At 38.0% G+C, this 24650-nt stretch overlaps 1 protein-coding gene across 2 annotated transcripts in view; it reads left to right on the forward strand.

Moving 5' to 3' along the window:
• The window catches only part of LOC143406444 (broad substrate specificity ATP-binding cassette transporter ABCG2-like), a 56745-nt gene that overhangs the window by 24477 nt on the left and 7618 nt on the right, over positions 1-24650 (forward strand). For both annotated transcript variants that reach the window (XM_076865151.2, XM_076865150.2), the window contains exons 3-12: positions 2859-2918; positions 3598-3712; positions 4286-4438; positions 6434-6582; positions 12175-12326; positions 13603-13707; positions 14279-14523; positions 17986-18068; positions 23086-23175; positions 24347-24471. In XM_076865151.2, the coding sequence (XP_076721266.1) occupies positions 2859-2918; positions 3598-3712; positions 4286-4438; positions 6434-6582; positions 12175-12326; positions 13603-13707; positions 14279-14523; positions 17986-18068; positions 23086-23175; positions 24347-24471 (1277 nt within the window). The remainder of the gene's footprint in view (positions 1-2858; positions 2919-3597; positions 3713-4285; positions 4439-6433; positions 6583-12174; positions 12327-13602; positions 13708-14278; positions 14524-17985; positions 18069-23085; positions 23176-24346; positions 24472-24650) is intronic.

A 24650-nucleotide genomic window follows, 5' to 3' on the forward strand; every position in this document is an offset into this window, starting at 1 on the left:
CCTCCTGCTTCAGCCTCCCAAAGAACTGGGATTACAGGTGTACACTATCAAAGCTGGCTTGAATTTATTTTTTAACTCATACATAAAAATGTAAAACTTGCACATCTTAATCAGGTTATTTCCTACTTCTTGAGTTGAGGGTTTTTTTTAATATATGTAAGAAGTTTTGGTGTCTTCAGAGTAATTTCCATTTATAAAAATGAAGTCATTCATTTATTCAACAAATGTGGGTAAATGGCTACTGCTACTGACATAGACAACTCCTCTGTTCTCATAAGTATTATAGATTTATTTATGGATTTGGACAATAAGAAATAACTTTTGAGGGATGATAGATGGGTGAGGAAAACAGAAAATTTTGGAGCATGTAGCAGATCAGGGGTCAGCAAACCTTTTCTACAAAGGGATAAATTGTAAATATTCTCTCTCTCTCTCTCTTTCCCTCATGCTACTGGGGTCTGAATCTTGGGCCACTCTACCACTGAGCTACATCCCTAACTCTTTATTGCTTTATATTTTGAGGCCAGGTCTCATTAAATTGCTTGAATTTCACTAAGTTGCTGAGGTTGGCCTTGAACTTGCCATCATCCTGCCTCAGCCTCCCAAGTTGCCGGGACTGCAGGTGTGCGTGGCAATTTTATTTTCAGCTTTCTGGGTCATACTTCTGTGTTGCAGCTAAACTGTCTTTGTAGCATAAAAGCAGCTATAAGCACTATGTAAACCAGTGGGCACGGCTCTGTCCCAGTTACAGGCTTTATGAAAATAGAGAAGAGGTGATCTCCTTAGTGTGATCCTGGACTACAATGTAAATTTCAGGAGGGCAAAGGACATTGTTTTTTCACTTCTTTATCTGCTTATTTTGTTCTCAGCTCTATTCCATGTCCTAGAAGAGTGTCTTGTCTGTTTGTCATAGATACTTAATATTGCATTGAGTCAAGGAGGTGGAATTAGCCTCTGCTCTACATTGGAACCTTTGCATATATGGTTGTTTTTAGAACGATAGAGTTTAGTGTCAAAGCAAGCAATCTTCTTTGTCTTAACATATTCAAGTTTAGTTTATGGTGGAAGAATTCAGGATTGCTTGGTCTTTATTTGAGTAGGTATTATAAAAATCTGGAAAACTCCTCTGGCTGTGAAGCCTTCATGAATACCAAGCTTGTTTCTGGTGATTTCAGTAGCAGATACTAGGTAGCTGGTAACAGAAAAGGTGCATCGAGCACTATAGATAGATATACCTTACAGTTTACCCAATCACTGGTATGTTTTTTCCCTTGGGAATTGAAAAGACACAAAACAATGAGTGATGTCTTGTGTTCTGGCTTGTTCGAGCTTTATGGGGTTCTCACTGTCTTTAATGTTTTAGGGAGAGGTATCTCAGTTAATGAGTAAAGCAAAAAGTACATTTCACTCCAGCACCCACTGGCCACAGTGCATTTGTGACAGTTCAAGTGGTGAGTGCTGAGGTTCTCTTGGATATAAGCACTGTGGGGTAGCTACATTGGGAAGTTCATCACTGATGACAGTTGAGAAATCATAGCATTGACCTCTGTGGGAATCATTACCTGAGAATGCAGCTGTCAACTTGGAACTCTCACTGTTACTATTTTTCTCTGCTGAATACATCTTGACCTACTTACACATTCTCAGTGGGCTAAGCCAGGCTCTGTTTTTTCATACCTGTGTAACCCATGGTGGCTCTGCTGTATTTTTACCCGCTTCCTGCTGTATCTGCATATATACTATCCCGACTCATCCAGTTTGTTTGAAACATACTGTTCTGGGACTGGACATGTTTAAAGATATCTCCTATTGGAGCAATGGCTCCAAATTCTAAATTGAGCATTTTCCAGTTGTTCATGCTGTGTGTTTCCTTTTCTAATCCATAAAACATTTTAAAAAATATTTTTTGTTGTCAATGGACCTTTATTTTATTTATTTATATATGGTGCTGAGAATCAAACCCAGTGCCTCACACATGCTAGGCAAGTGCTCTACCATTGAGCCACCACCCCAGCCCAGTAAAACATTTTTCTCGAGTTTTAATTGCTTGTCATGCTTTCTTATCTTCTGGAATGCTTCTTGCTAGCCTTTGGGTTTCTATCTAAGATACATTGTTTTTTGATCTGGTGAGATTTTAGTAATGAGACCACTGCTATTGATATTCTATGAATTAGTCATTAATTTATTGTGTAGGCCTTGACTACATTGTAGTTGAGGCTATTGAAGAATATTGGTGTTCAAACATTTCTCAGAAGCTGTTATGTACTTTATAGAATGTTAAGAGGAGTAAGTGGGGGCTGGGGTTGTGGCTCAGTGGTAGAGCGCTTGCCTCGTACATGTGAACCACATAAAAAATAAATAAACAAAATACAGTTATTTAAAAAAGAATGAAAACCATGTCTTCATTAAAAAAAAAAAAGAGGAGTAAGTGGAACCATGAGGCTTCAAGAGAATCTATTAGTTATTTCAAGAAACTTTTGTTGTTATTGTTGCTGGGGGTGCAATCCAGGGCTCCTGTGTGCTAAGCATTGGGTCTTGTGTTGAGCTGTATCCTCAGGCTAATTTGAAGAAACTTTGATCATCAGATGTACCACTTTCCAAAAGGAATAAGTGGTTTAGAAAACAAATGAAAGGAGATGAGAGGTGCCTTAGTCAGCTTTCTTATAGCTCTTGACTAGTGATTGACACCTTTTGTATACTAGACTTTTATTAATCGATAGTTATATTTTCCACTTTGACTTAGTTCTTGTTTTCTGTCTGCAGTTTCATCAACCTTCCTTGAGTGTATTCGATGCAGACCTCAACTGAACTTTGTTTAAAGTGTAACAATATATTGATATATGTTTTTGTGTTTCCAGTGGGATCATGAAACCTGGCCTCAATGCCATCATGGGACCCAGAGGTGGAGGCAAATCCTCGTGAGTGTAATAAAGTATAAGCAGGTCTTTTCTGCACTATTTCAGTGTGCTTTAAAAATCAGTTTATGGAGCAGATGTTGATTGAGACTTTGTTGTGCATGTCCAGTCTAAGTGCTGGGGATTATATGTGGTCAGGCTACCTTGTGGCTTTATTCCAAGTAACAGGAAGTGTTATTGGGTCAACTTTATAAACACAGTATGATAATGTAATTGATATTCTATTGTTGGTCATATTATGAGTTAATGAGGAAGAAAAGAATGGGGATGATATGAAAGCAGGGAGATGGAGCTGAAGGTATAATTGAAGACATAAGTCTTAGAGAAAGTGTATTGCCTGGGTTGGATTCTCCAAGATCTGTCAGTCACAAGGGTCATTTGGAAGATATGTGCTGGATAAGCCAAGTTTGCCTTGATTTTATATTTTCGGGTTTTCTTGCAACTTATAATGAAAGGTTAAGGTGAAAATTTAAATATATTCATATGTGTTATATATATGTGTGTGTGTGTGTGTGTGTGTGTGTGTGTGTGTGTGCACATGTATGTATATGCAAAATTTTAGTTGAACCATAGACTTTGTGACTAGTTCATTGTCCAACTTGCAGAAAATTTTAATTCAGAATAGCTGAGAGGTATGGCCTGTGTACAGGGAGAAAAAGACCCATAAAATGTCCTTTTATAGGTTGTTGGATGTCTTAGCCGCAAGGAAGGATCCACATGGATTATCTGGAGAAGTTTTGATAAATGGAGCCCCTCGACCAGCCAGTTTCCCATGTCATTCAGGTTATGTGGCACAAGTAAGTGGGAAATTCAGATTTCCCCTATTTCTGTATGGGCAAGAGTCTTGGCTTGTAGTTTACCATGCTTCCGATTGAATATAGGACATGATCCAGGAACCACCTTTCTCTACACCAGCTTTTCATAATCTCCCATCAGATTGAGGGTGGAATTAAATGAAAAGACTGAGAGGACCTGGAATATGACCCCTGTAGGGTGGTGTTGTTGATTCTAGCTGTGGTATTATTTCCAAAATTGTCTATTCTTCTCCTTTTTTGCCCTTCCTGCAACTTTCTCCTTCCCCTCAGAAGATGCATTTGTTAAATCCTCATACTAAACAATCTGGAGGTATCTGGATATAGTGAGTATACCTACTCTTGCTCCATCTGGGTGTGCAGATAGGGATGAAATGCCTCCTTTAGGCTCTGCAGTTGTCTGTAGGTGGAAGCTCTGCAATTTGTGGAGCTGAAAGTTTACCATCAGCTGTAACTTTACCTTGACTTTGTTATTTTCATGGACTAAGTTACTTTTGCTGGAGGGATAGTCTTAAGAAAAGACTCAGTATGTCTCATTAAAATACTGTTTGCCTTCAGGATGGTGTTGGGATGGGCACCCTGACAGTGAGAGAAAATTTACAGTTCGCAGCGGCTCTTCGGCTTCCAACAACTATGACAAATCACGAAAAAAATGAGAGGATCAACAAACTCATTCAAGATTTAGGTCTGAGTAAAGTGACCAATTTTAAGGTAAAGTGACAAAGCCTGATAGAATCAGCTAGCAAAGAGGACCTCCCTATGTGGACAATGTGACCTTAAGCAGAAGTTTCCTAAGGTCTGTGAGGTCAAAAGTGGCTGCTTTCTGTAATGATGAGAAAAGTCAAGTTACATAATATGAAGGTGGAAATGAAGCTGGAGAAGCAATCTTAATGATGGTTAAATCCCAGGAATGCACCATGCTCCTCACACAGCCTTTTCCATGTGGTCTTCTCACCCTTGTTGTTAAGTCAGGGCTCTTTGACGTCTTTCCTCTAACTTTTCTTCTTCCTTTTTTTTTTATTAGCCATTTAGTAGTTCTTCTCCCTCTTCCTCTGGGGTGACTTTGTTCTTATGCTTTTTTTTTATGGTGTATTTCTAGAATTGATAAGTGATAGGAATCCAAGGATTCTAGTTCTGTGGAGTTCATTTTTGGGGTAATTTGGCTTTGAAAATTATATTTGGTCACATTAGGATTTAGTTATAATTTGTGTAGTGACCAAGTTATTTTTCTATAGTCTTTTTTTTTCTTTGACATCCCCTGTTATCACCTTTCCTTAGAGGCAATGAAGAATTAAGGGGCTGTACTCTCTGCTGCTTCCCCTGGTACTTGTTGATAGTATTTTATGTGAAGTATACTTTGTTTGGAAGAATAATCCTGGGATGCCACCATTTAGCCCTTATTTTTGTTTTATGAGTCATTGAGTTTTCTTTCCTTTGGCTCTTTATTTATTTGATTTTGCCTTCCCAGTAAGGTAGTCTTTTGCTATATTCTTTAACTTTAAGCAGGCACTGCTCAAAGTTACTTATTTGGATTTTTCAGGGAAAATATGTTAAGGCAGTTATTGACTTGTTATAATTTATTTAATTTAATTGAAATAATTTTATTATGTTATGAATTTTTAAAATAACAGATCATATGGTACTATACTTATTCATACTATTCACCTTGCTTTATCAGTTGTAAATACCACCTGCCATAATTACTTCAACAATTTCATGCTGAGTATTTTAAAGAAAATCATACAATGTTTATTCCCTGAATGCTTATTTTACATCTATAAAATGACATTTCCTTACTTTACCATGATACCATTACCAACTAACAAAATGGACTGTATGTTAATATCATCACCTATATCAAGCCCATATACATTAACATTGTCTCCAAATATCTTTTGTAGTACCATTAACAGGACCCAGTCATGGGCCTTGGGTTGCATTTGATTATTATCCCTTTGGAGACTCTGAATTTCAGAATTGTTTTCTACTTCCTGTCTCCCCAAAACCTTCCTACTTCCCTCATCACACAAAATTATATAGACTGGTTGAAGACACTGAGTCAGTGGCCCTGTGGAATATACCACCTTCTAGATTTGTCTCAAAGAATAAATGAGGAATTGTGCAATGAGTTGGGGTGGACATACTGTCAATTTAGAAAGACTTGCAGTGATTGATGTGCTGATGTGCTGTGGTAGAAAACACACTTTTTTGATTGTGAGTCTATTCTTTGTAAATCCACTTGGAGACTTTTGGAGGTCTCCAAAAGTCCACAGTGTTTGGGACATTGATAGAAGACTAATAATTACTAGAGAGACTTTCCTTGTTCCCCTCCTCTCTTTATTTCTTGTTTTATTGTATGATTCCACTATCAGGGACATTTCCTTTAGTGTTCCAGCTTACTTTGGCTAAACTTAAATATTTGACTTGATAAGAAAAATGTGTATGTTTCTTACCATATGCTGGGGACTTAGCTGTTACAAGCACAGCCTTCATATCTGGTCCAGTCGTCCAGAAGCTATGCCCTGAGCCTCATTTTACTCATCTGGTAAAAGAGAAACCCTCTCTTCTCTCAGTTGTCTATTTGCTGCTCAGAATAATGAGGACAACAATATAAAGTGTCTCTAATAGGACTGGCAAGGGTTAATCTACCAAATGACAGTGGCTGTGGTTGTTTCTGTAGATAATAACAATAACTTTGTGTTTTAGGTTGGAACCCAGTTTGTATCTAGAGGAGAAAGAAAAAGGACCAGCATAGCAATGGAGCTGATCACTGATCCTCCCATCTTGTTCCTGGATGAGCCCACAGCTGGTTTAGACTCAAGCACATCAATTGCTATCCTTTTGCTCCTGAAAAGGTAAATGCTATGAGAATATTGTTCTTTCATTTATTGTGTATTTGGTCATTTCTGTATGCCAGATATTCCTACTGAGTATTTAGAAATGAACAGCAGAATTTCTTCCTTCCTGATTAGAGGGAAACAGCCAATGAACAAAGTAGTGTTATCAAGAATAAAAAAAAGCAATAGAAGAGGGAGGGATGGCAGTGGTGGAGTGGAAATCTCTTTTAAAGAGCTGGGAAGACCACAGCATGTGACACATGAGCTGGGAGTGAGTGAGTGAGACTGCGGCAGCTGCAGTGGAGAGTTGTAGGTGGAAGGAGCAGCTTGTGGCCCTGAGGCAGAGCATGTCTAATTCATGTGGAGCACCAGAGAGTTTAGAGGGACAGAACCTGTGACCAGTGTGGGTGGAGGCTGTCTGCTGTACTGCCATAATAATACCACATGCTGGGGATTTAGCAAGAGAAATTCCTTTTTTCAGTTCTGGGGCCTGGCAGATCAAACTGTCCACAGGGTTGTCTGCTCAGAGGCCTTTCTCATTGGCTTGCAGATGGCCATCTTCTCCCTCTGTGTCTGTGAACTGACCTCTAAAATTGTCCCAGTCAGATGAGGATCCCCTTAATGACCTCATTTAAGGTTAGTGACTGTGTCTCCAGATGTAGCCACATTCTGAGGTACTGGAGGTTAGGACCTCAACATATGAATTTTGGGGAGACCACAGCTCAACTCATCCCAGTTAGAATCCATGAGAGTTGGAGTTGGGCTGGTGGCAGGTTGCATAGGTCTCCTGGACCATTGTAAGAAGCGTGGCTTTTCCTGTCCTTAGAGGAGGTGGGAAGCTTTGTGAGAGTTTTAGAGAAGAGCAGTGACCGCTGTGGAGAACATTTGGCATTTGGAGAACACTTGGGCAAGGGTGAGTGAGAGGACACTAGGAAGGAGCTGCTAAAGTAGGACAGCTTTAATTAGGAAGCTGACGATGGGAAGAGCCTGGTTTCTGGATCTGTTCTGAAAATGGAACCAACAGGATCCGCTCAGAAAGTGGACGTGGAGTGGAGTGTGAGGATTGAGGCAATAACTCCTAAGATTTGGGGCCTGAACAGATGGAAGAAATTAAAGCGATGCTTTTACTTTATCAAGGAAGAGAACAATGGAATTGAACAGTGTTTCATGCCAATATCCAGTTTCTGCAACGTCTCCCCACGCACCAGAACTCCTGTTCTTGTGGTAGCAGCCAAACATGCTGTCGTTGACATTCTCTGGAAGGAAGAGGTTTCTCTCCTTTCCCATTTTGTGAAATGGGTAAAACCTGATGTTTTACACTATTATAATGTTGAAATTAACCCAAATTTGAACAGTGGAAGTCTTTTCAATGTGGCTTATGTGTTTTTATAATGTCTCCCTAATCATTCTTCAAGCATTTCTCTTCTTCTCTTCTTCTTTCTTCTTTCCACCCCCCCACCATCTCTGCCTTCCCATTCTCCTCTTCCTCCTCTTCCTCCTTCTTCTTTTTCTTTTTCTTTTTCTCTTCCTCTTTTTCTTCTCCCCTTCTTCCTCTTCTTCCTTCTTCTTTGTAATGGGGATTGAACCTAGAGGTATTTTATTACTGAGCCACATCCCCAGTCCTTTTTATTTTTTTGTGTTGAGACAATCTTGCTAAAATGCTTAGGATCTCACTAAATTGTTGAGGCCATCCTTGAACTTAAAATCCTTCTGCCTCAGCTTCCTAAGCTGCTGGGGTTATAGTCATGGACCACCATGCCCAGCTAAGCATTTCTATTCTTTGTGGTCATTGTAATGTTTCCGTCTTGTCTTGTACTATTCTTGTGTCTGCCATTTCTGCTCTTTTTTGTGTATTCGAAAACCAAGGTCTATTTTTAGAAACCAAGGTCTGTTTCTTTACTGTTACTGCTACTGGCATTGCCAACAGACCCTTGTAGGCAAACATCGGAAAACACATGTATGAGTATGTATGTTTATATTTGTATACTATGTATAAAAAGTACTTCTATATTTTACTTAGAAAAATGTGGAATATAAATATTTTATGTGCATGTGCCTATATGTGTGTACACACATGCACATCTATATTTGAAAAGAAAGAACCCTGTAAAAATACATCTGTCACTGTTGCTGTTTCTGGTAGTGTGTACATATTAAAAATTTCACAATAATATTTGAATTCCAGTCTAAAATCTCCTCGTCATTTTGAGTCTTTGCCATCTTCATATTTATAGGTGATATCAGATAGGAGAGAGTGACTCCCATTTTCTCAATATATTCCTTTATTTACTCAAACAAGTAATTTAATTTTCTAATGCAACCAGACCTCTAATTGCTCTGCTGTTTACTTTGTCCTCCACCCATTTTGTAAACATTTCTGCCTCATTTTCTTTTCATGATAATTGTTTACTTTAGAATTAAAGGGAAACAAAAACATCAAGCTTTGGAATACATTGACTGAAATACAAGTATCTCACATCTGAAATCTTGAAAAGTTACTCTGACTACTTAACTGAGGTAGATTTATGTTGGCAGTGCTTCAAGGGAACCTCCATCCATCAAGAAATTACCTTCTAGTTTTGGTTACAGGCTCTCCAACCTCAGGTCATGCTATGAATAATACCAGTGCCTTTCCCCCTGGGTTAAAAGCCCTCAGACTTGTTTCACATCCCCAAAGTTCTCCACTCAAGAGATGGTCTGTAGTCAATTTGAAGGCTAGAGACAATTACCAGATAGATTAGTTGACAGAAGGGGTAAGGTGCTACCCTGCTAATGATGCCAACCTTGTCCCTTCTCCGAGGTCTAATTACTAACAGACAGCCCTGAGTACTAATAGTCATCAATGCTATGCCATACACCCAGTACTATTAAGTATTATAATTGTCATACTAGCTATAGACATGATTTTCATCAAAGAGGAAAAAAAAATACATCTTGTGTATTTTATCACACTGGTCAATTTTTCACAGTCTAAGAGCTATTTATAACAATTACTGAAATGTATCATATCAAGTAAAGCTTACAGGATTTGTTTTCTAAAAGAAAAAAAAAAGTCCTATAAGCAGATTATTTATTATCATTAAGAGTTATATCCACTGGTCCTAAGATTATCATGACCATCAACCAGTCATTAGGATAAAAGCTGACAGTCATATCCAAGGTAGCAGTTGGCCAACGCCTTCAATCTAAACACCAGTACCCTCTGGGTCCAGGGCTCTGCTAAGATAAATAAAACTCAAAATAGGGGAGTCTGACCAGTAATGAAATATTTGTTCACCTGTCTCAGGGTCCCAAATGCTATAGGAATTTGAAGAATTTGTATTAAATGTCTTTTAACCTGATGGGAGAGGAAAAAACGGAGAGAAGTGACCATTTATAGAAGCTTGATAACAGTATTTCTAGAGTATGTTAAGGACAACTATTCCCTTATTAAATTGGAAACAAATATTTATTCTTAAACCTCTGGTGGATCTGTCAACTACTTCTTCCTTCTAGTGTTTAGACAGAAAGTGGCCTCTGCAGTCCCCTTTTGGCCCACTTTTTAAGCTTCCAAACACACCACCTTCATGGCTTCTCTTCTCTATCAGTAGCTTCCTCTTCGTCTGTGGCCCATGCCCCTGTAAATGAGTTTCTATGCTAGAAGAGGAGAACAGAAGAATAGGAATATGTGTGTGGTTTAAACTTCTTAAGATTTCAGTTGCACATGCAAGTGGAGATGCCAAGTCATGGTATGCAGTTCAGGTCCCTTTCTGGAACATATCCATGATATTTTTATTATCTGTAATTCTGTTGGTAGTATTTGTTAGAGAATGATGAATTTATACCCAGTACTGTAACTATTTTCTTTTAATGAGGGGCTGAGACAGAACTCAGGGCCTTGGAAACACCGGGCAAGCACTTCTCCATGGAGCCACACCCCAGCCGTTTGACTGTTTTCTTGTTTTTCACTGTGTAGTGCGCAGCGAACTTGCTCCTGCAGAGAGCTCTACCTAGTCCTTCTCAAGCACCACTCTGTACTCAGGCTGCTTAAATATGCAGGTTCTGTTTCTCTAGAAATGAGATAAAGCCCCAGTTTCTGCACAGGAGATTCTAAGAGGAGGTACTCATACTGATACTGCTGGTCCTCAGACACACGTTGGGTATCAGGGCTCTCGGGTAATCCCACTTCCTGCTCTGAGTCCTTTACCAGCTCCCTCTTGCCTAGGAACAAAGTTCTAGTTTCTGAGTGAGGGATCAGCCTCTGCCTGTTCTGTTCTTTCTGTACTCCCTTTTTTATCTTCCTCGTCCAACACCCTCCCATTCACATTCACTCACATACACACACATACACACACACACACACACACACACACACACACACACACACAGCGTAGTCCTGAACACTGAGCTTCTTATTGTACTTTCCCAATGAGATCTTTTTATTTCATACTTAGTTCACCTTGTTCTGACACATGAGTGCTTTTCTCTTCTTAGCTCACCACTCCTGTTGGACCTTTGGATATTCTACTTAAATCATCTTTAGACTGGTTATAAGTCTCCTATTTTGATCACAAGGAAACTTAGTTAATTCTATTCCACATTATATTCAGATTATTGGTCTTGTGTCCTGATTCTCTTTGAGGCAGAACACATTTTGCTAGTGTATACTAGGTAGTTTTTAAATGCAATTAAAATTAATTAAAGGGATATTTCTCATAAAATATTTTACTAAAAAATTTGAACATGGTTTTGGCCTTTGTTTTCTCTTCCCATTAGTAATAACTCTCATGAAAAGGTAGTTAAGAACTATTTCTCCCATTGGATTGAACCAGAGATCAAATACAAGCCTTAGTAACTGTGACCTCTTGGACAGTTGCTTGATTTTTAAGCCTTATTTGTGAAAAAAAAAAATTTAAAAGTAAAAATTGAAATAAGATTATCTCTAAAGCATTTCATATAAATATAAACATAGTAAGAATTTAGGGATATTAATTATATTATCAGAGCAGAAAAATGAAAACCAATCCTAAAGATATAGAAGACTTAAGCCATCAGTGAGAATTGGGTATACAACCATAGTTTGAATATTTAGTCCATAATTAATTCTCAAATATGGATGCTTTTTAAAAATATGATCTCCCTGAACCCATTCTCAGAGATTCCACTTCAGTATATGGGAAAACTTTCTAGGAATCTGCATTGTGTATTCACTAGAATGTTGATGCACCATTCTTTAAGAAGCCTTAGTGTGCCCGCACCGGTAATCCCAGTGGCTCAGGAGACTGAGGCAGGAGGATCGCGGGTTCATTGCCAGCCTCACCCTCAGTGAGACCCTGTACCAAAAAAAATATATATATATATATAAAATAGGGCTGGGGATGTGGTTCAGTGGCTCAGTGCCCCTTAGTTCAATCCCTGATACCTAAAGGAAAAAAAAAAAACAACCTTAGTGTTCTCAATAAATGCATTGAATTTATGTTCCCTAAGTATCAAGTAGAAAATAGGAGATGAAAGGGGGAAGTTCATAAATGAAAATTAAGAAAAACTGGGTGACAGTAGAAATAAAATATTTTACTAAGAAGTGCAAGAATCAGACATTTAATGGCTAATAGTTTTCCTTTTTAAACTTAGCATTTCTGAGCAAGGAAGAACAATCATCTTCACCATTCATCAGCCTCGCTATTCCATCTTCAAGCTGTTTGACAGCCTCACCTTATTGGCCTCAGGAAAACTCATGTACCACGGTCCTGCACAGGAGGCTCTGGAGTACTTCCAATCAGCAGGTGTGGTTGACCTTTTCATGCACTAGATCCTTCCTTCACAGACTCCTGTGGAGAGCGGAGGTGTCAACAGGAGTGTTACTTGATCTCTGTACAGATGGACCTCAGGTTTCACCACTGCAAAGCATCTTCAGTTTGGTGCTAAATTTTGCTTCATTGTGCAACACTTGCTTGTTCTGTAGGTGTTTTTGTTTTCATATTAGAGTGTGCGTGTGAGTGTGTTTCTACTAGGCTTTTGTTCTGCTTCAAAATTATGATGTTCTTTCCCTGAAAGTTCTGTGCTTAACTGGTTGGACCGACAGCCAGTTATTCCATCAATTGAATATTTATGGAAAGGCCCAACATTATCTACTTCTTGACCATATAGCAGATTGTGGTTTTTTTCAGCTTTCCCTTTGACATGTGATTATATTCTGCCTTCATGAGGCTCAGGGACATGGTACTTTATTTCTAATAAGATTAGATTGCAGATTTAGGCCCTGAATGAATTTGAGTGACCTGTTAGTCATTAGAGTGGCTGGTTCTAAATCTGACTTTGATGCACCAAAATTTCTGAGATACCTGGATCTTTGTATTTCAGGTTGAATTATGTGATTTTTTTTAATGGCTTATAGATTTGGATATGATTATAGATGTTTCTCTATGGTCCCAAATGAAGTTTAAATATTCACTAGCTATTTTCTTAATTTTCATTTAATGTCTGTCATTTAAAAATGATCAAGTACTCATGACTGTGTGGAATTCAGAGTAGATGAACTTGAGAGTCAGACCTCAGGCCAAGTTCAGATGATTGTGCCACAAGAAGTTGAGGTGAGAGCCCAGATGTGCTATGCTGGTCACCTTCTCTGGATAATGGTGCTTTGGAGATTTGTCATCTATGTGGAATTATGGCAGCTTGAGAGGTGATCATTTGAACCTCTATTTAAACGGCAGAGAAGCAATAATTGCTAATATGTGTATTGCCATTACAGAATTTTCCAGGTGAACTTAAACCCAGTGCACCCAGGCACTTAACACTTTTTTCCTTGGACCTAGCTTTAGATTTATGAAGAAGTCCTGATTAGCACCAGAGCATTTTAATAGTTCTTTGAGTTTCTTGATTTATGATGAGTAAGGACTAATATAAAATGTTCTGAAGAGACAAATTAGGGTAAAAAAAGAACAAGAGGATAAGGGAGAATTTGTTAGATTCTCTTAGCCTCACCTCCATCACCCTCTGGAGGTGATCTACTTTTCTTTCTGAGACCATCAGGTTGGTTTCTTTGGTTTTCTTTCATAGGTTACCAGTGTGAGCCCTACAACAATCCTGCATACTTCTTTCTGGACATCGTTAATAGAGACTCCTCTGCTATAGTGTTAAATAGCAAGGAAGAGGACTGTGAAGGTATGTGAGTCTCAGATTCACATGTTTTTGCCTCACTGATTTGTGCTGGTTCATTAAAACATTGCTTTTGAATTTACACTAATGTTGTGTTCTGACACCAATCAACAGATAGGCTTCATTGTCCATGAGTGCTGTTTTTTTAATTTAACTTATTAATGTATATTTATATGGTACTATGAGTTATAAAGTGAGTTTTCATTAAAAAGAAATATGCTTGTGGTTTTTATTACTTTCAAAATAAGAAACTTGGCACTTTATGCATCTGCACATAGAAGAAAGCAAGGACTAGATTTTATATTAAGAATTATGGCTGTGGTATGATGTCTATTTTAGGAACAAGAGTCCCAATAGTTAGGACAATGTCAGTTTTCTGTATCCATAAGATTATGGCAGAAGTCAGGTCAATTAGCTGTGCTTACTAATGTGTAAAGCAATGACAATCCTTGTGATTTTTCTATATTTAATCTTTAGAGTTAAGGTGTTATCCAAAAAACGAGTCACAGAAAAAACAGGTTAAATCAGCTGTTATCTTTTAATAATGCTTCTTTTCTTTATCCCTTTTATTCCAAAGCCAACAGAGCTGAACAGTTTTCCAAGAGAAAAAAGCCAGTCGTAGACACATTAGCTGAATTTTATGCCAACTCCTTCTTCTACAGAAACACAAAAGCTAGATTACAGGAGCTCTCCGATGGTCAGAAGAGGAGCTCAGGCTTTAAGGAGATCACTCATGTCACCTCCTTCTGCCATCAGTTCAGATGGATTCTCTGGCGAGCATTCAGAAACTTTCTAGGTTTCCCCTCGGTCACTATTCCTCAGGTAACCTACAGATCTTTGTGCTCTTTTATAGTAATGTGGGAACAATTTAGTTCTGATGTAGTCTCCATCAGGATTATGTGTATCTTCTACCCACCATTCCATTTACTAGTCATCTGCACTGCACTTGGGATATAGAAACAGTCAATAGAAAAAGCAAAACATTAGTTTTTACATATGGAAAGCTGTTTTTTGTTGTTTTGTTTGTTTTTGTTTTTGCACGACTGAGGATTGGACCTGTGGGTGCTCTACCACTGAGCTGTCTTTCCAGCCCTTTTTAAAAACTTTTTATTTCAATACAGAATCTCACTAAGATACCAAGTCTGGCGTTGAACTTGTGATCTTCCAGGCTCAACTTCCCTAGTTGCTGGGATTACAGGTGTGCACCACCAGAACTAACAAGGCTATTTACTATCTCATTACTTCTCTAAACTAACATGATATACTGTTCCGTTTTTCTTTTGGTTGGCTCTGGGTGTTAATTAATATTAATTATCATTCTTTAAGGTTTTGTTTTTGTTGTTGTTATTCTTAGTCCCTATGTCACACAAAACACTAGTTCTTCCAGACATTGGTCCATCATTTATATAAGTATATCAATTTTACTCATTGTTTTGGGGTTACTATTTTTATTATTACTCACTGAGTCTCTGCTGAGTGCTGAAAGATGTTATATGGTTTGATATAATGAAAGACTGCTGGCTACTTGTGTACTGTAATTTTTATGCATAAGTATTGTCACCTTCCAAATATATTTGAGCATCTATATGCCTTTTGAATTATACTATAAATTTTCCCAAATATTTTGATCCTTGAGATTTGGCATTTCTGTCCAAATGTGAACACTTTTGTGTCCTGTCAGTCAAGGGTCAAGTTTTCTTCTTTGAGAATAGATTTGATGTCATTTGGAGCGTGTTAGGTATGTTAGATCGATCAACCTGGGTTAACCATTTCCAAACAGGGATGCAATATAGTGAGTTGACTCTTCTTTGTGATTTGGGCTTTACTTTGAATTACTTACCTATAAATTGGTTTATAAATGTCTTATCCAAAACACATATGCATATATGGTAGTTAGTTGTGGGCAGGCCTGATCACAGCATAGCTATTTGCAATGTACCTGAATTGTGTGAATTGTGCTTTGTTTTGGTTCTAGGCTTTTGTTGTTGTTTCTGTTGATGCCGAGCCACATCCCCAGCCCTTTTTATTTTTAAAATTTTGAGAAAGGGTCTCACTAAGTTGCTTAGGGCCTCATTAAGTTGCTGAGGCTGGCCTTAAACTTGTGATCCTCCTGCCTCTGCCTCCCGAGTCACTGGGATTACAGGCATGAACCACCATGCCCTGGTCCTAGGTGCAAACAGCAGGCACAGAGGTTCCAGGTTGCATATTAGCTTATTTGCCTCATCAGTGAACTCAGTTCCACAAAAGCAATTCTAGCAATACTCAGAGAATAATAAGGGTAGAAGCTTGTAGCTCCCTGAGCTCTGCAGGACAACTATTGTTATGGTTCTTAAATACTGGAGTGTTAGTGTAGGAAGAGGCAAAACCTTTTTGTTCAAGAGCCAGATGGTATATATTTTAGACTTTTCAGGCCAACATGGTCTTTGTCTCAGATAGTCCACCTTATCATTTTAATGTGAGAGCAGCCATAGCAAATAAACATGGCTGTGTTCTGATAAAACTATATTCATGAACACTGAATATCTAGTAAATTTCATTATCAGAAAAATATTATTCTTTATCTTTTTTTTTTTTTTTTTTTTTGTCAACTCTTTAAAAACATAAACACCATTCTAACTTTTGAGTAGAGCAAGAATAGGTGGCTGGCCCTATTATGGCCCCGACGCTTCAGTTTACTGACACTTGGTCTGATGTTTAAAACCTTCTATGTTTTTTTCTTTCTCTAAATTTTGAACATGGAATTGTGAAAATGTTTTCTGACTTTCTGTTGATAATACCTTGTATCTGTTCTTGAGATATTCTCTTTAGTTTTGAAGTTTTCAAGATACATAGTAGGATATTTTGTTATCTTCAAACTTATATTTTTCTAATTTCCCCAGGAATAATTATAATTGAAACTACTTGAATAAATTATATTATAATGTAACTTTTCATCCCTGTGACCAAAATACCTGACAAGAACAACTTAGAGAAGAAAAATTATTGTGAGCTTACAGTTTCAGAGGTTCAGTACATTTTCAGCCAATTCCATTACTTTGGGCCCAAGATGAGGCAGTAGTCGTAGCGGGAGGGCATGGGTGAGGAAAGCTACTCAGCTGTTGGTGGCTGGGAAATGGGGGGCAGGGGTGGAGTTAGGGACAAGAAATAATCCCAAGGGCATGCCTCCAGTGTCCTACTTCCTCCAGTCACTCTCACCTGCTATAAATTATTAATCAATTTGATCAAGCCACCAATGAAGTCCCAGCTCTTATAAACTAATCATTTTACCTGTCACTATTCCTACATTGAGTGATATATGAGCCTTTGAGAAAACAGCACATATCCAAGTTATAACAGTTACCCTTAAGCCTTTGCTAAGTGAGGCATCCTTTTGAGAGTTTTTGTCCTAAAAACAAAAGGGGATGTTTGTCAAGTCTCCTTGGGAGCCATTCACACTGACTGAGTAGGTGAAGGTAGGTGAGGCTGGGTGGGGGGCTTGGGGTCGGGGGGAGGCTCAGGTGGGACATTGTAGGCCTCAGTGGCTGAGGTTGAAGGACAAGCAGTGATTGACTAGGTGAAGGAGGTGGTAATGGAAGCACTTGGGTGCCCCCAGAGAGAGCTGGCTGAGTGCTTTGGTGACAGTGACAATACACGTTCTCATACGAATGGGGTCTTACCAGAGGTAAAGTGAAATGATCCTGCTCACCCTTCTTTCTTTTTTATACAAAATGTTAGAAATCGTGTGTATAGTTTTTAAATTTTATTACTTGTTAATTTTGTGGTGCTGGGGATGGAATCCATTGTCTTATGCAGGCTGGTCAAGCACTGTACTCCTGAGCTACATTCCCAGCTGTGAATCCTCTTAAAGGATGAAACTATGCATGTTCATGGACACAAAAGTTGAGAGTTCAGTTAAGTTGAAAATTTTAACCACTTGGACTTTATTTTTTGCCTAAAAATGACTTCCCTAGCACATGCTTGACTTTACCCTGTATGACATTATGGGTATAGAACCTCAACTGGCCCTAAACCAGGAGAGCCTTTTGGACCAAATCTTAAAACTAAGATTCTTGTCAGTCCTCCCAAAACAACAAATACCTTAATTTTCAATTTAAGTTAGAAAGCAGTCTAATAAGTACAGTGTTTTATATTCTCCCAGGGATTTTGTCCATGCCATTTAAAGTGTTGCCCTCAATAGAGAGATTTGATTATGTAACTATAATCTTGTAATAATAAATTATGTACACAAATTTTACCTTTAATTGAGATTATTTCCTTTTTATTTTCATTTTTCTTTTTGGTAAGATGTTTGGCATAGCCATTCTGGGATTGATTGTAGGTGCCACATTCCTTGTGCTAAAAAATGATTGTACTGAAATCCAGAATAGGTAAGTAAATTTGAAAAAATACTGTTACTTTTTTCAAACTTATGAATATGCTTTAAATATTTGAATTTATGGTAAATAAATGTCATTGTTTTATTGTGGGTAGAAGGAGTTAGTGCATTGATGAATGAATGCAAAAGATCATATGTTTTACAGATATATCTATATGTAATAGTAAACTGTACAACTCAAATTTATCCTTTTCACCATTCTTAAGAGGACAGTTGGGTGGTATCAAATATATTCACATTGTGTGACTACCATGACCACCTGACTCCACACCATTGTTTTCATCCTCCCAAATGGAATCCCCATGAATCAGCTATTACCAAAACTCACTTCTCTGCAGACTGTCTAACACCATTCTACTCTGCATTTCTGAATTTGACTACTACAGGAATCCTACATGCGTGGACTCTTGCAGTATTTGTCTTTTGGTGATGATTGGCCTATTCCCTTAGCATCTCCAAGTTGTACCATGTGTTGGAATTTCTTTCCTTTTTAAGTCTAAATTATCGTCTATTATATCTATATATTCCATTTTGCTTATCTATTCATTGATTCATGTAAATTTGGGTTACTTCTTTTAGCTATTATGAATAATGTTGCTCTGGGTTCATAAATATCTCTTTGAGTCCCTACTTTTAGTTCTTTGGGGGTAAATACTCAGAAGTAGAATGGCTGGGCCATATGGTTAATTCTGTTATTCTTTTGAGGATCTGCATCCTGTCTTCCACTGGAGCTGTACCATTTTACATTCTAACCAGTAGTTAACAGGACTTGCAGTTTCTCCATGTCCTTACCAAAAGTTGTTACTTTTTCCTTTGCTGAATAATAGGCATCTATTGGATCTCTGGTATAATGTCCTGTATCCATTTTAAAATTGAATTAATTCCTTTTGGGATATGGGATTTGCAAATATTTTCTCCCATTGTGTAGGCTGTCTTTTACTTTCTTGGTAGTGCATTTGGTCCAGTGTTTATTTTTCTGTTACCTGTGAGCCAATTTCCTTTATGCTTTTTGATTCATATGACTTCGGGGTATAAGTAGGGTTGGCTCGTAAGAATCAGTGTTTCCAGTTTTATGGATAACACTTATCTTAGTGTTGTGATCATTACCTAGTTTAATCATAATATGTCCTTAAAAATCTCATTTTAGGATGAGACATTTTATGTTCATAGCATAGGTGCTTAGCAACAAGGTTCTCATCATAATACATGTATGAGAACCACTCCTTGCTAGACATTAGATTCCATGCTTGACATCCACAGCCTCAGGTACCTCCCAACATCCAGAGGGGTATATGGTCTTATCCCCACTATAATATTGAGGACAGTTGAGGGAGGTTATAGAAAATCTGTTTTGATGTCTATTAAAGGCTGATTATTTTTTAAAGAAAGAATAAGTGTCAAAGTCAATTCTCTTTTTTTCTTTTCTCTCTTTCCTCTCTTACCTCTTCTCTTTATTTCTCCCCTCCCCTCTCCTCTCTTCTCCTCTCCTCTCCTTTCTTTTTCTTCTTCTTCTCCTTCTCTTTCTTCTTCTTCTTCTTCCTCCCTCTCCCTCCCTCCCGCCTCCTCCCTGGCACTAGCACTAGGGCCTAAGTCCTCAGGCACTCTACTATTGAGCTACATCCCAAGCACTTTTTATTTTTATTTATTTATTTTGAGAAAGTTTCACTGTGTTGGCCAGGCTGGCCTCAAACTTGTGATCCTCCAGCCTTGGCCTCCGAAGTAGCTGGGATTACAGAAGTATGCCACTGCACCTGGCTAAACATGGATTCCTCACATAAGAAACATTTTTCATCTGTGTAGAATCAGATAATGTTATACTATAATATGATTATACAGAGATTTTGCTGAGTTATGCCGTATTTCTACCATCCCTAGAGGCTTAGATCTCTGGGTTATTTCCAAACATGCTAATATTTAGTTTGTTCCCTGTGTAGATTCCACTTCTTAATCCAACAGGACCTAGAGACTGTGCCCATATTATGTGTCTGGAAGCATTTGAATAAAATATTAAGAAAGCTATCCTTAACTGAAAATAAAGACAAACTAAAAAGCCAAGCATTAAAGGTCTTAGGAGAAAACTCCAGAGAATATAAGAGAGCTTTAGTAATTTTTTCAGATGTTTTCTGGAGAAATTGGACATTTTCCTTGTTTTAATTTGTATATTTGCCTATATTTACTACCATTTTTTTTTTTATAAAAAGTTGAATTATGTGAAAATGGCCTCTGTGTGTAGCTTTTCTAATCTGTCCTGGGGTGATCATTCGTTGCTTCTTTTGATTAGAAAACGATGTTTCAATTTCATTTCTGGAATCAAGTTTTTAAAGCTTCCCTCGGGGGTGAATATCAGTGCCTCATCTTTTGAAATTGCTGGAGAGGCCAACCCTTTAATTCTTCTTTGGGATCAAGCACTGTCTTTGCATTTTCTCTCAGCTGTGTAGCTGAGGAAATGGGTTTCAATCCTTTATGGAGTGTGAACTCCTTTAACTCCGTAGCCTTATAGGCTTATGATAACAGATAAACAAATTAGAAAAAAAAAGTTAAGGTGTTTTAAAATAATTGGATCCAGTTGTCTCACTTCTGGGTATTAACATGAAATATATAAAATCAGTTTGTTGAAGAGATATCTGCACTTCTATGTTCACTGAAGTACACTTCACAATAGCCAAGTTGTTGATTCCATCTAAGTGTCCATCCTCAGATAAATGAATAGGGAAAGTGAGATGTGTATACACAGTAGAGTACTGTTCAGTTCTAAGAAAGAAATTTTGTCATATTTGACAATATGGATGGGAATGGACAACATTATGGTAAGTAAGTTGAACTCTTGGAAGCAGAGAGTAGAAAGAATGGTGGTTTCCAGAGGCTGAGGGGAAGGCAAAAAGGGAGAAGGTGGTCAAGTGTGCAAAGTCTTAGGAGAAATAAGGGTTTTTTTTTTTGTTTGAGATTTTATTACACAATGTGGTGAATATAGTAAATACTAATATATATCTCAAAACTGCTGAGAATTAATTTCAAAGGTTCTTACCATAAAATGATAAATATTTGAAATGGTAGATACTCCCTTAATTATCTTGTTTGATTATTTCACATTATGTTCATGAACCATAACTTCACTTTGTACCCATAAACATGCAAGTATAATTTGTCAACTTATCATTAACATTTTAAAACAAATCAGATAATTAAGTACATAATACAGATATGGCTTACCACCTTGGAAAGAATTTGCACAGAATTCCATAAACATGAAAAAAATTAATATAAAATAAATTATCCTATGTTTTAGAAGGAATTTTATAATCTCATATTTCAGAATCATTAACATCACTGTACTGTTAGATGTAACACAACATATTGAACTGAATCTTTGCCATGTCCCACATTTCTCAAATTAGCTTTTGACTTGATATTAGATTTATTCTTGGCTCAAAAGTTGTGTAGTTGATTTTCTATTAGGCCTGGCTGATTGCCATTCAGTTTAATCATTGTATAAATATTTACATTTAAAATAGCCTGTATACTTAGTTCTTTATTCTGTAGGTACTATAGAAAATTATTGTCAATGAACTCTTATTTTTCCCTTAAAGTACCTGCGATTCTTCACTTGTGTTACAATTTTTAAATGTTTTATTGCTTTTGTTATTTAAATGATGTGTCACATCATCTCTTTTTTTCAAAAAGTTACAACTAACATCCTCCATATTAATTAAACTGGTTGTGACGTGCAGCTCACCCACATTTGAAGTACATGCAGTTGCTTTTATGACATTTAAGTATCTATCAAAATGTAGATTAACTGAATACATTCCTTTTTAAACCTCAATCATTTTTCTAAAGAAGCATTGAAAGACTTCCTTTTCACATAGATGTAAAAATTAATTGTTTTTCACGAATCAGGATCAGTTTGATTTATTTTCTTTGGAAGCCTGGGTAGGAGGGTAGTTGTCCCATGTCAAGGCTAACTGTCAAGGCTTTGCTGATGGTCAGGTGCTAGTGTCTGTAGTATAGAGCTGAGTGAGGGTTCCCTCCACTGTCTGGCATTTTCCTTCCCCATGTCTTAGTTTTTTCTTACTCCACTTGAAGACCAGATTAGCTAAGCGAATGTTTTAATACTTTGGGGCTTTATTGATCTTCCAAATATACATTAGAATTACTGGTCATTTTCTTTTTTAATTGAAGGTGATACTATTTCTGTGACCTATGAATTAGCTCAGGTTGCCATGACTAAATGCTATAGATATGGTGGCTTAAACAATAGGGGTTTATTTTCCCTTAATTCTAGAGTGTGGAAATCTGAGCTCAGGGTTCCATTCCAGGAGGGGCAGTCTCTTCCTGGCTTTCAGGGAGCAGCCTCACTCTGTACTCTTACAGTAGAGTATGTTATGATGTTTCTTCTTCTTATAAAGACTCTAATCACATCTTGGGATCTGTACTCTGATAACCTCATCCAACCTTAATATTTCCTAAGTCACCTACTTCCAAATACCCGCATATTGGGGGTTATTGCCTCCATATATCAATTTTAAAATGCAGTCATAGGAAGGTAAAAAATCAAGGGTATATGAAGTGTGCCACAAAAGGAAAGAGAGTTTTGTGGTGGCATCAGCAGCAAATTGGAGGTGGGAAATAAAATGGGCAAAGAATGTGACATGGTTTAGCCCTCAGCGGATAGAGGAGTGGAAAGAGCCAGAGGGCAGCCTTGTAGCAAAAGGCAGTTTGGTTTTGTCTCTTCTGCTTTTCGAAGATTCTGTTTATAGTCAGATAGGACTATGAGTTTCAAATAGGGCTATAATATGGAATTACAGGGGCACTATTGTGGAGATAGAGATGTGGAGAGACCTTAAGGATTCATGCTTCCCTTTTAGTGTTAACCAGAATAGTTCTGCAACCTGAAAGGAAAAAAAATCTATTTAATGTTATGTCTTTTATGGAAAGAGTTTGTGGGTAGAAAACTGAGCTAATGGCATTGACTTGACAGCAATACTTTTGTTCCTGTTCTGTCCTGGCAGAGCCTGGGCACTCTACGTGCTGGTTGTCATCCAGTGTTTAAGCAGTGTGACAGCTGGGGAGATCTTTGAGCTCCAGAAGAAAATTTTCAAGTGAGTTGGTCTCTATTTCAGAAAAGGGCATCAGTATCTATTGGTCATATAGGTCACTTCTAGGATTGGGACAAGGATGTGATCTTGGAGATTTGTCATAAAATGTGTAGACTTACAAGTCACAGTGTGAACTTTTGAGATATAGCTAGGGATTACCAATATTGACTGAGAAAATGCAGTTGTGGGAGGGTAAAAAAATCAAGAGTGTGTAGAGTGTGCCACTAAAGGAAAGAGAGTTTTTGGTTAGCTATGACCAATCCCAGTGCTGCAAGAAAGCAAGCAATAATCGAGGTGGAAAGTATTTTATGTTTTCAGGAAATAACAGCTCATTGTGACCCTTGCAAGAAAAGTTTGGTAGAGAGTAAGTGGTGGTGTCAGCAGCAAATTGGAGATGGGAAATAAAATTGGCAAAGAATGTGACTTAGTTTAGCCCTCTGTGGCTGGAGGAGTGGAAAGAGCCAGAGGAGAGCCTTACAGTAAAAGGCAGGCTGGTTTTGTCGCTTCTGCTTTTCGAAGATGCAAGAGTTAGCCCATACATACATGCCAAGGACAGGAATCTTCAGAGAACAAAGGAATGAGGACACTAGTGGACGAATTTGAAATTATGGGAGAGAGACATCAGGAAGAGGAAAGATGAGGATTTGGTATCTGAAAGGGTGTATTGTTGAAAGACATGATCATTGAAGGAAGTCTTTTTTAAATTATTTTTAAATTATTTTTGAAACAAGAGCAGCAGAAGTAAAAAGAATTTGGGAAATTGCACCTGCATTTGGGGGCCTTGGAAAATAATAAAGTCACCTTTTTCACAATCGGAAGTGGAGAGAAGAAAAGCCTCTTACTATTGAGTTTAGCCTCTCAAGTGCTGCTCTTTAGGCAAAGCCAGCCTCAGAGGAGAAGCAGGGTCTCTGAGGAGAGTGAGGAGACACAGACTCTCTCCTTGGAGGGGTGATGTAGGACAGAGTGGGCAGCAGCAGGAGAACTGCTAACATGAGAGAGGGTCACAGTAAGAGCCTCATGGAGCTGAGACCCTGGGGAGGCTGCCCTGAGATAAAGAAGGGCATGGGGGTCAGTCTGGAGCCTGTGGGCAGCTACAGTGTCAGACCTGGTGGCAGCAGGAGTCTGCACAGCAGTATCTCATCTGGGGTGTGTGGTGTGTGTTTTTGTTCTGCAGACACGAGTACCTCAGTGGATACTACGGAGTGTTGCCTTATTTCCTTGGGGAACTGTTATCTGAATTAATACCCCGGAGGTTGTTTCCAACTATTATATTTACTTCTATACTATACTTCATGTTACGTAAGTAGCAAGATGAAGAAAATGTGTCTTTAGTCTTGAATATGAGGTGATGCTCATTTCTCTCTCGAGCATGTTCATGGTTATTAAAACTACAAACCAAGCTGGAATCGAAACCCCTAGACTTCTGATAAGTGTTCTTACAACTCTTCCCAAACCCACAGGTGATATGACACAGAACA

Source organism: Callospermophilus lateralis, chromosome 8 (genome assembly GCF_048772815.1).
Source record: "Callospermophilus lateralis isolate mCalLat2 chromosome 8, mCalLat2.hap1, whole genome shotgun sequence".
Taxonomy (NCBI): Eukaryota; Metazoa; Chordata; class Mammalia; order Rodentia; family Sciuridae; genus Callospermophilus; species Callospermophilus lateralis.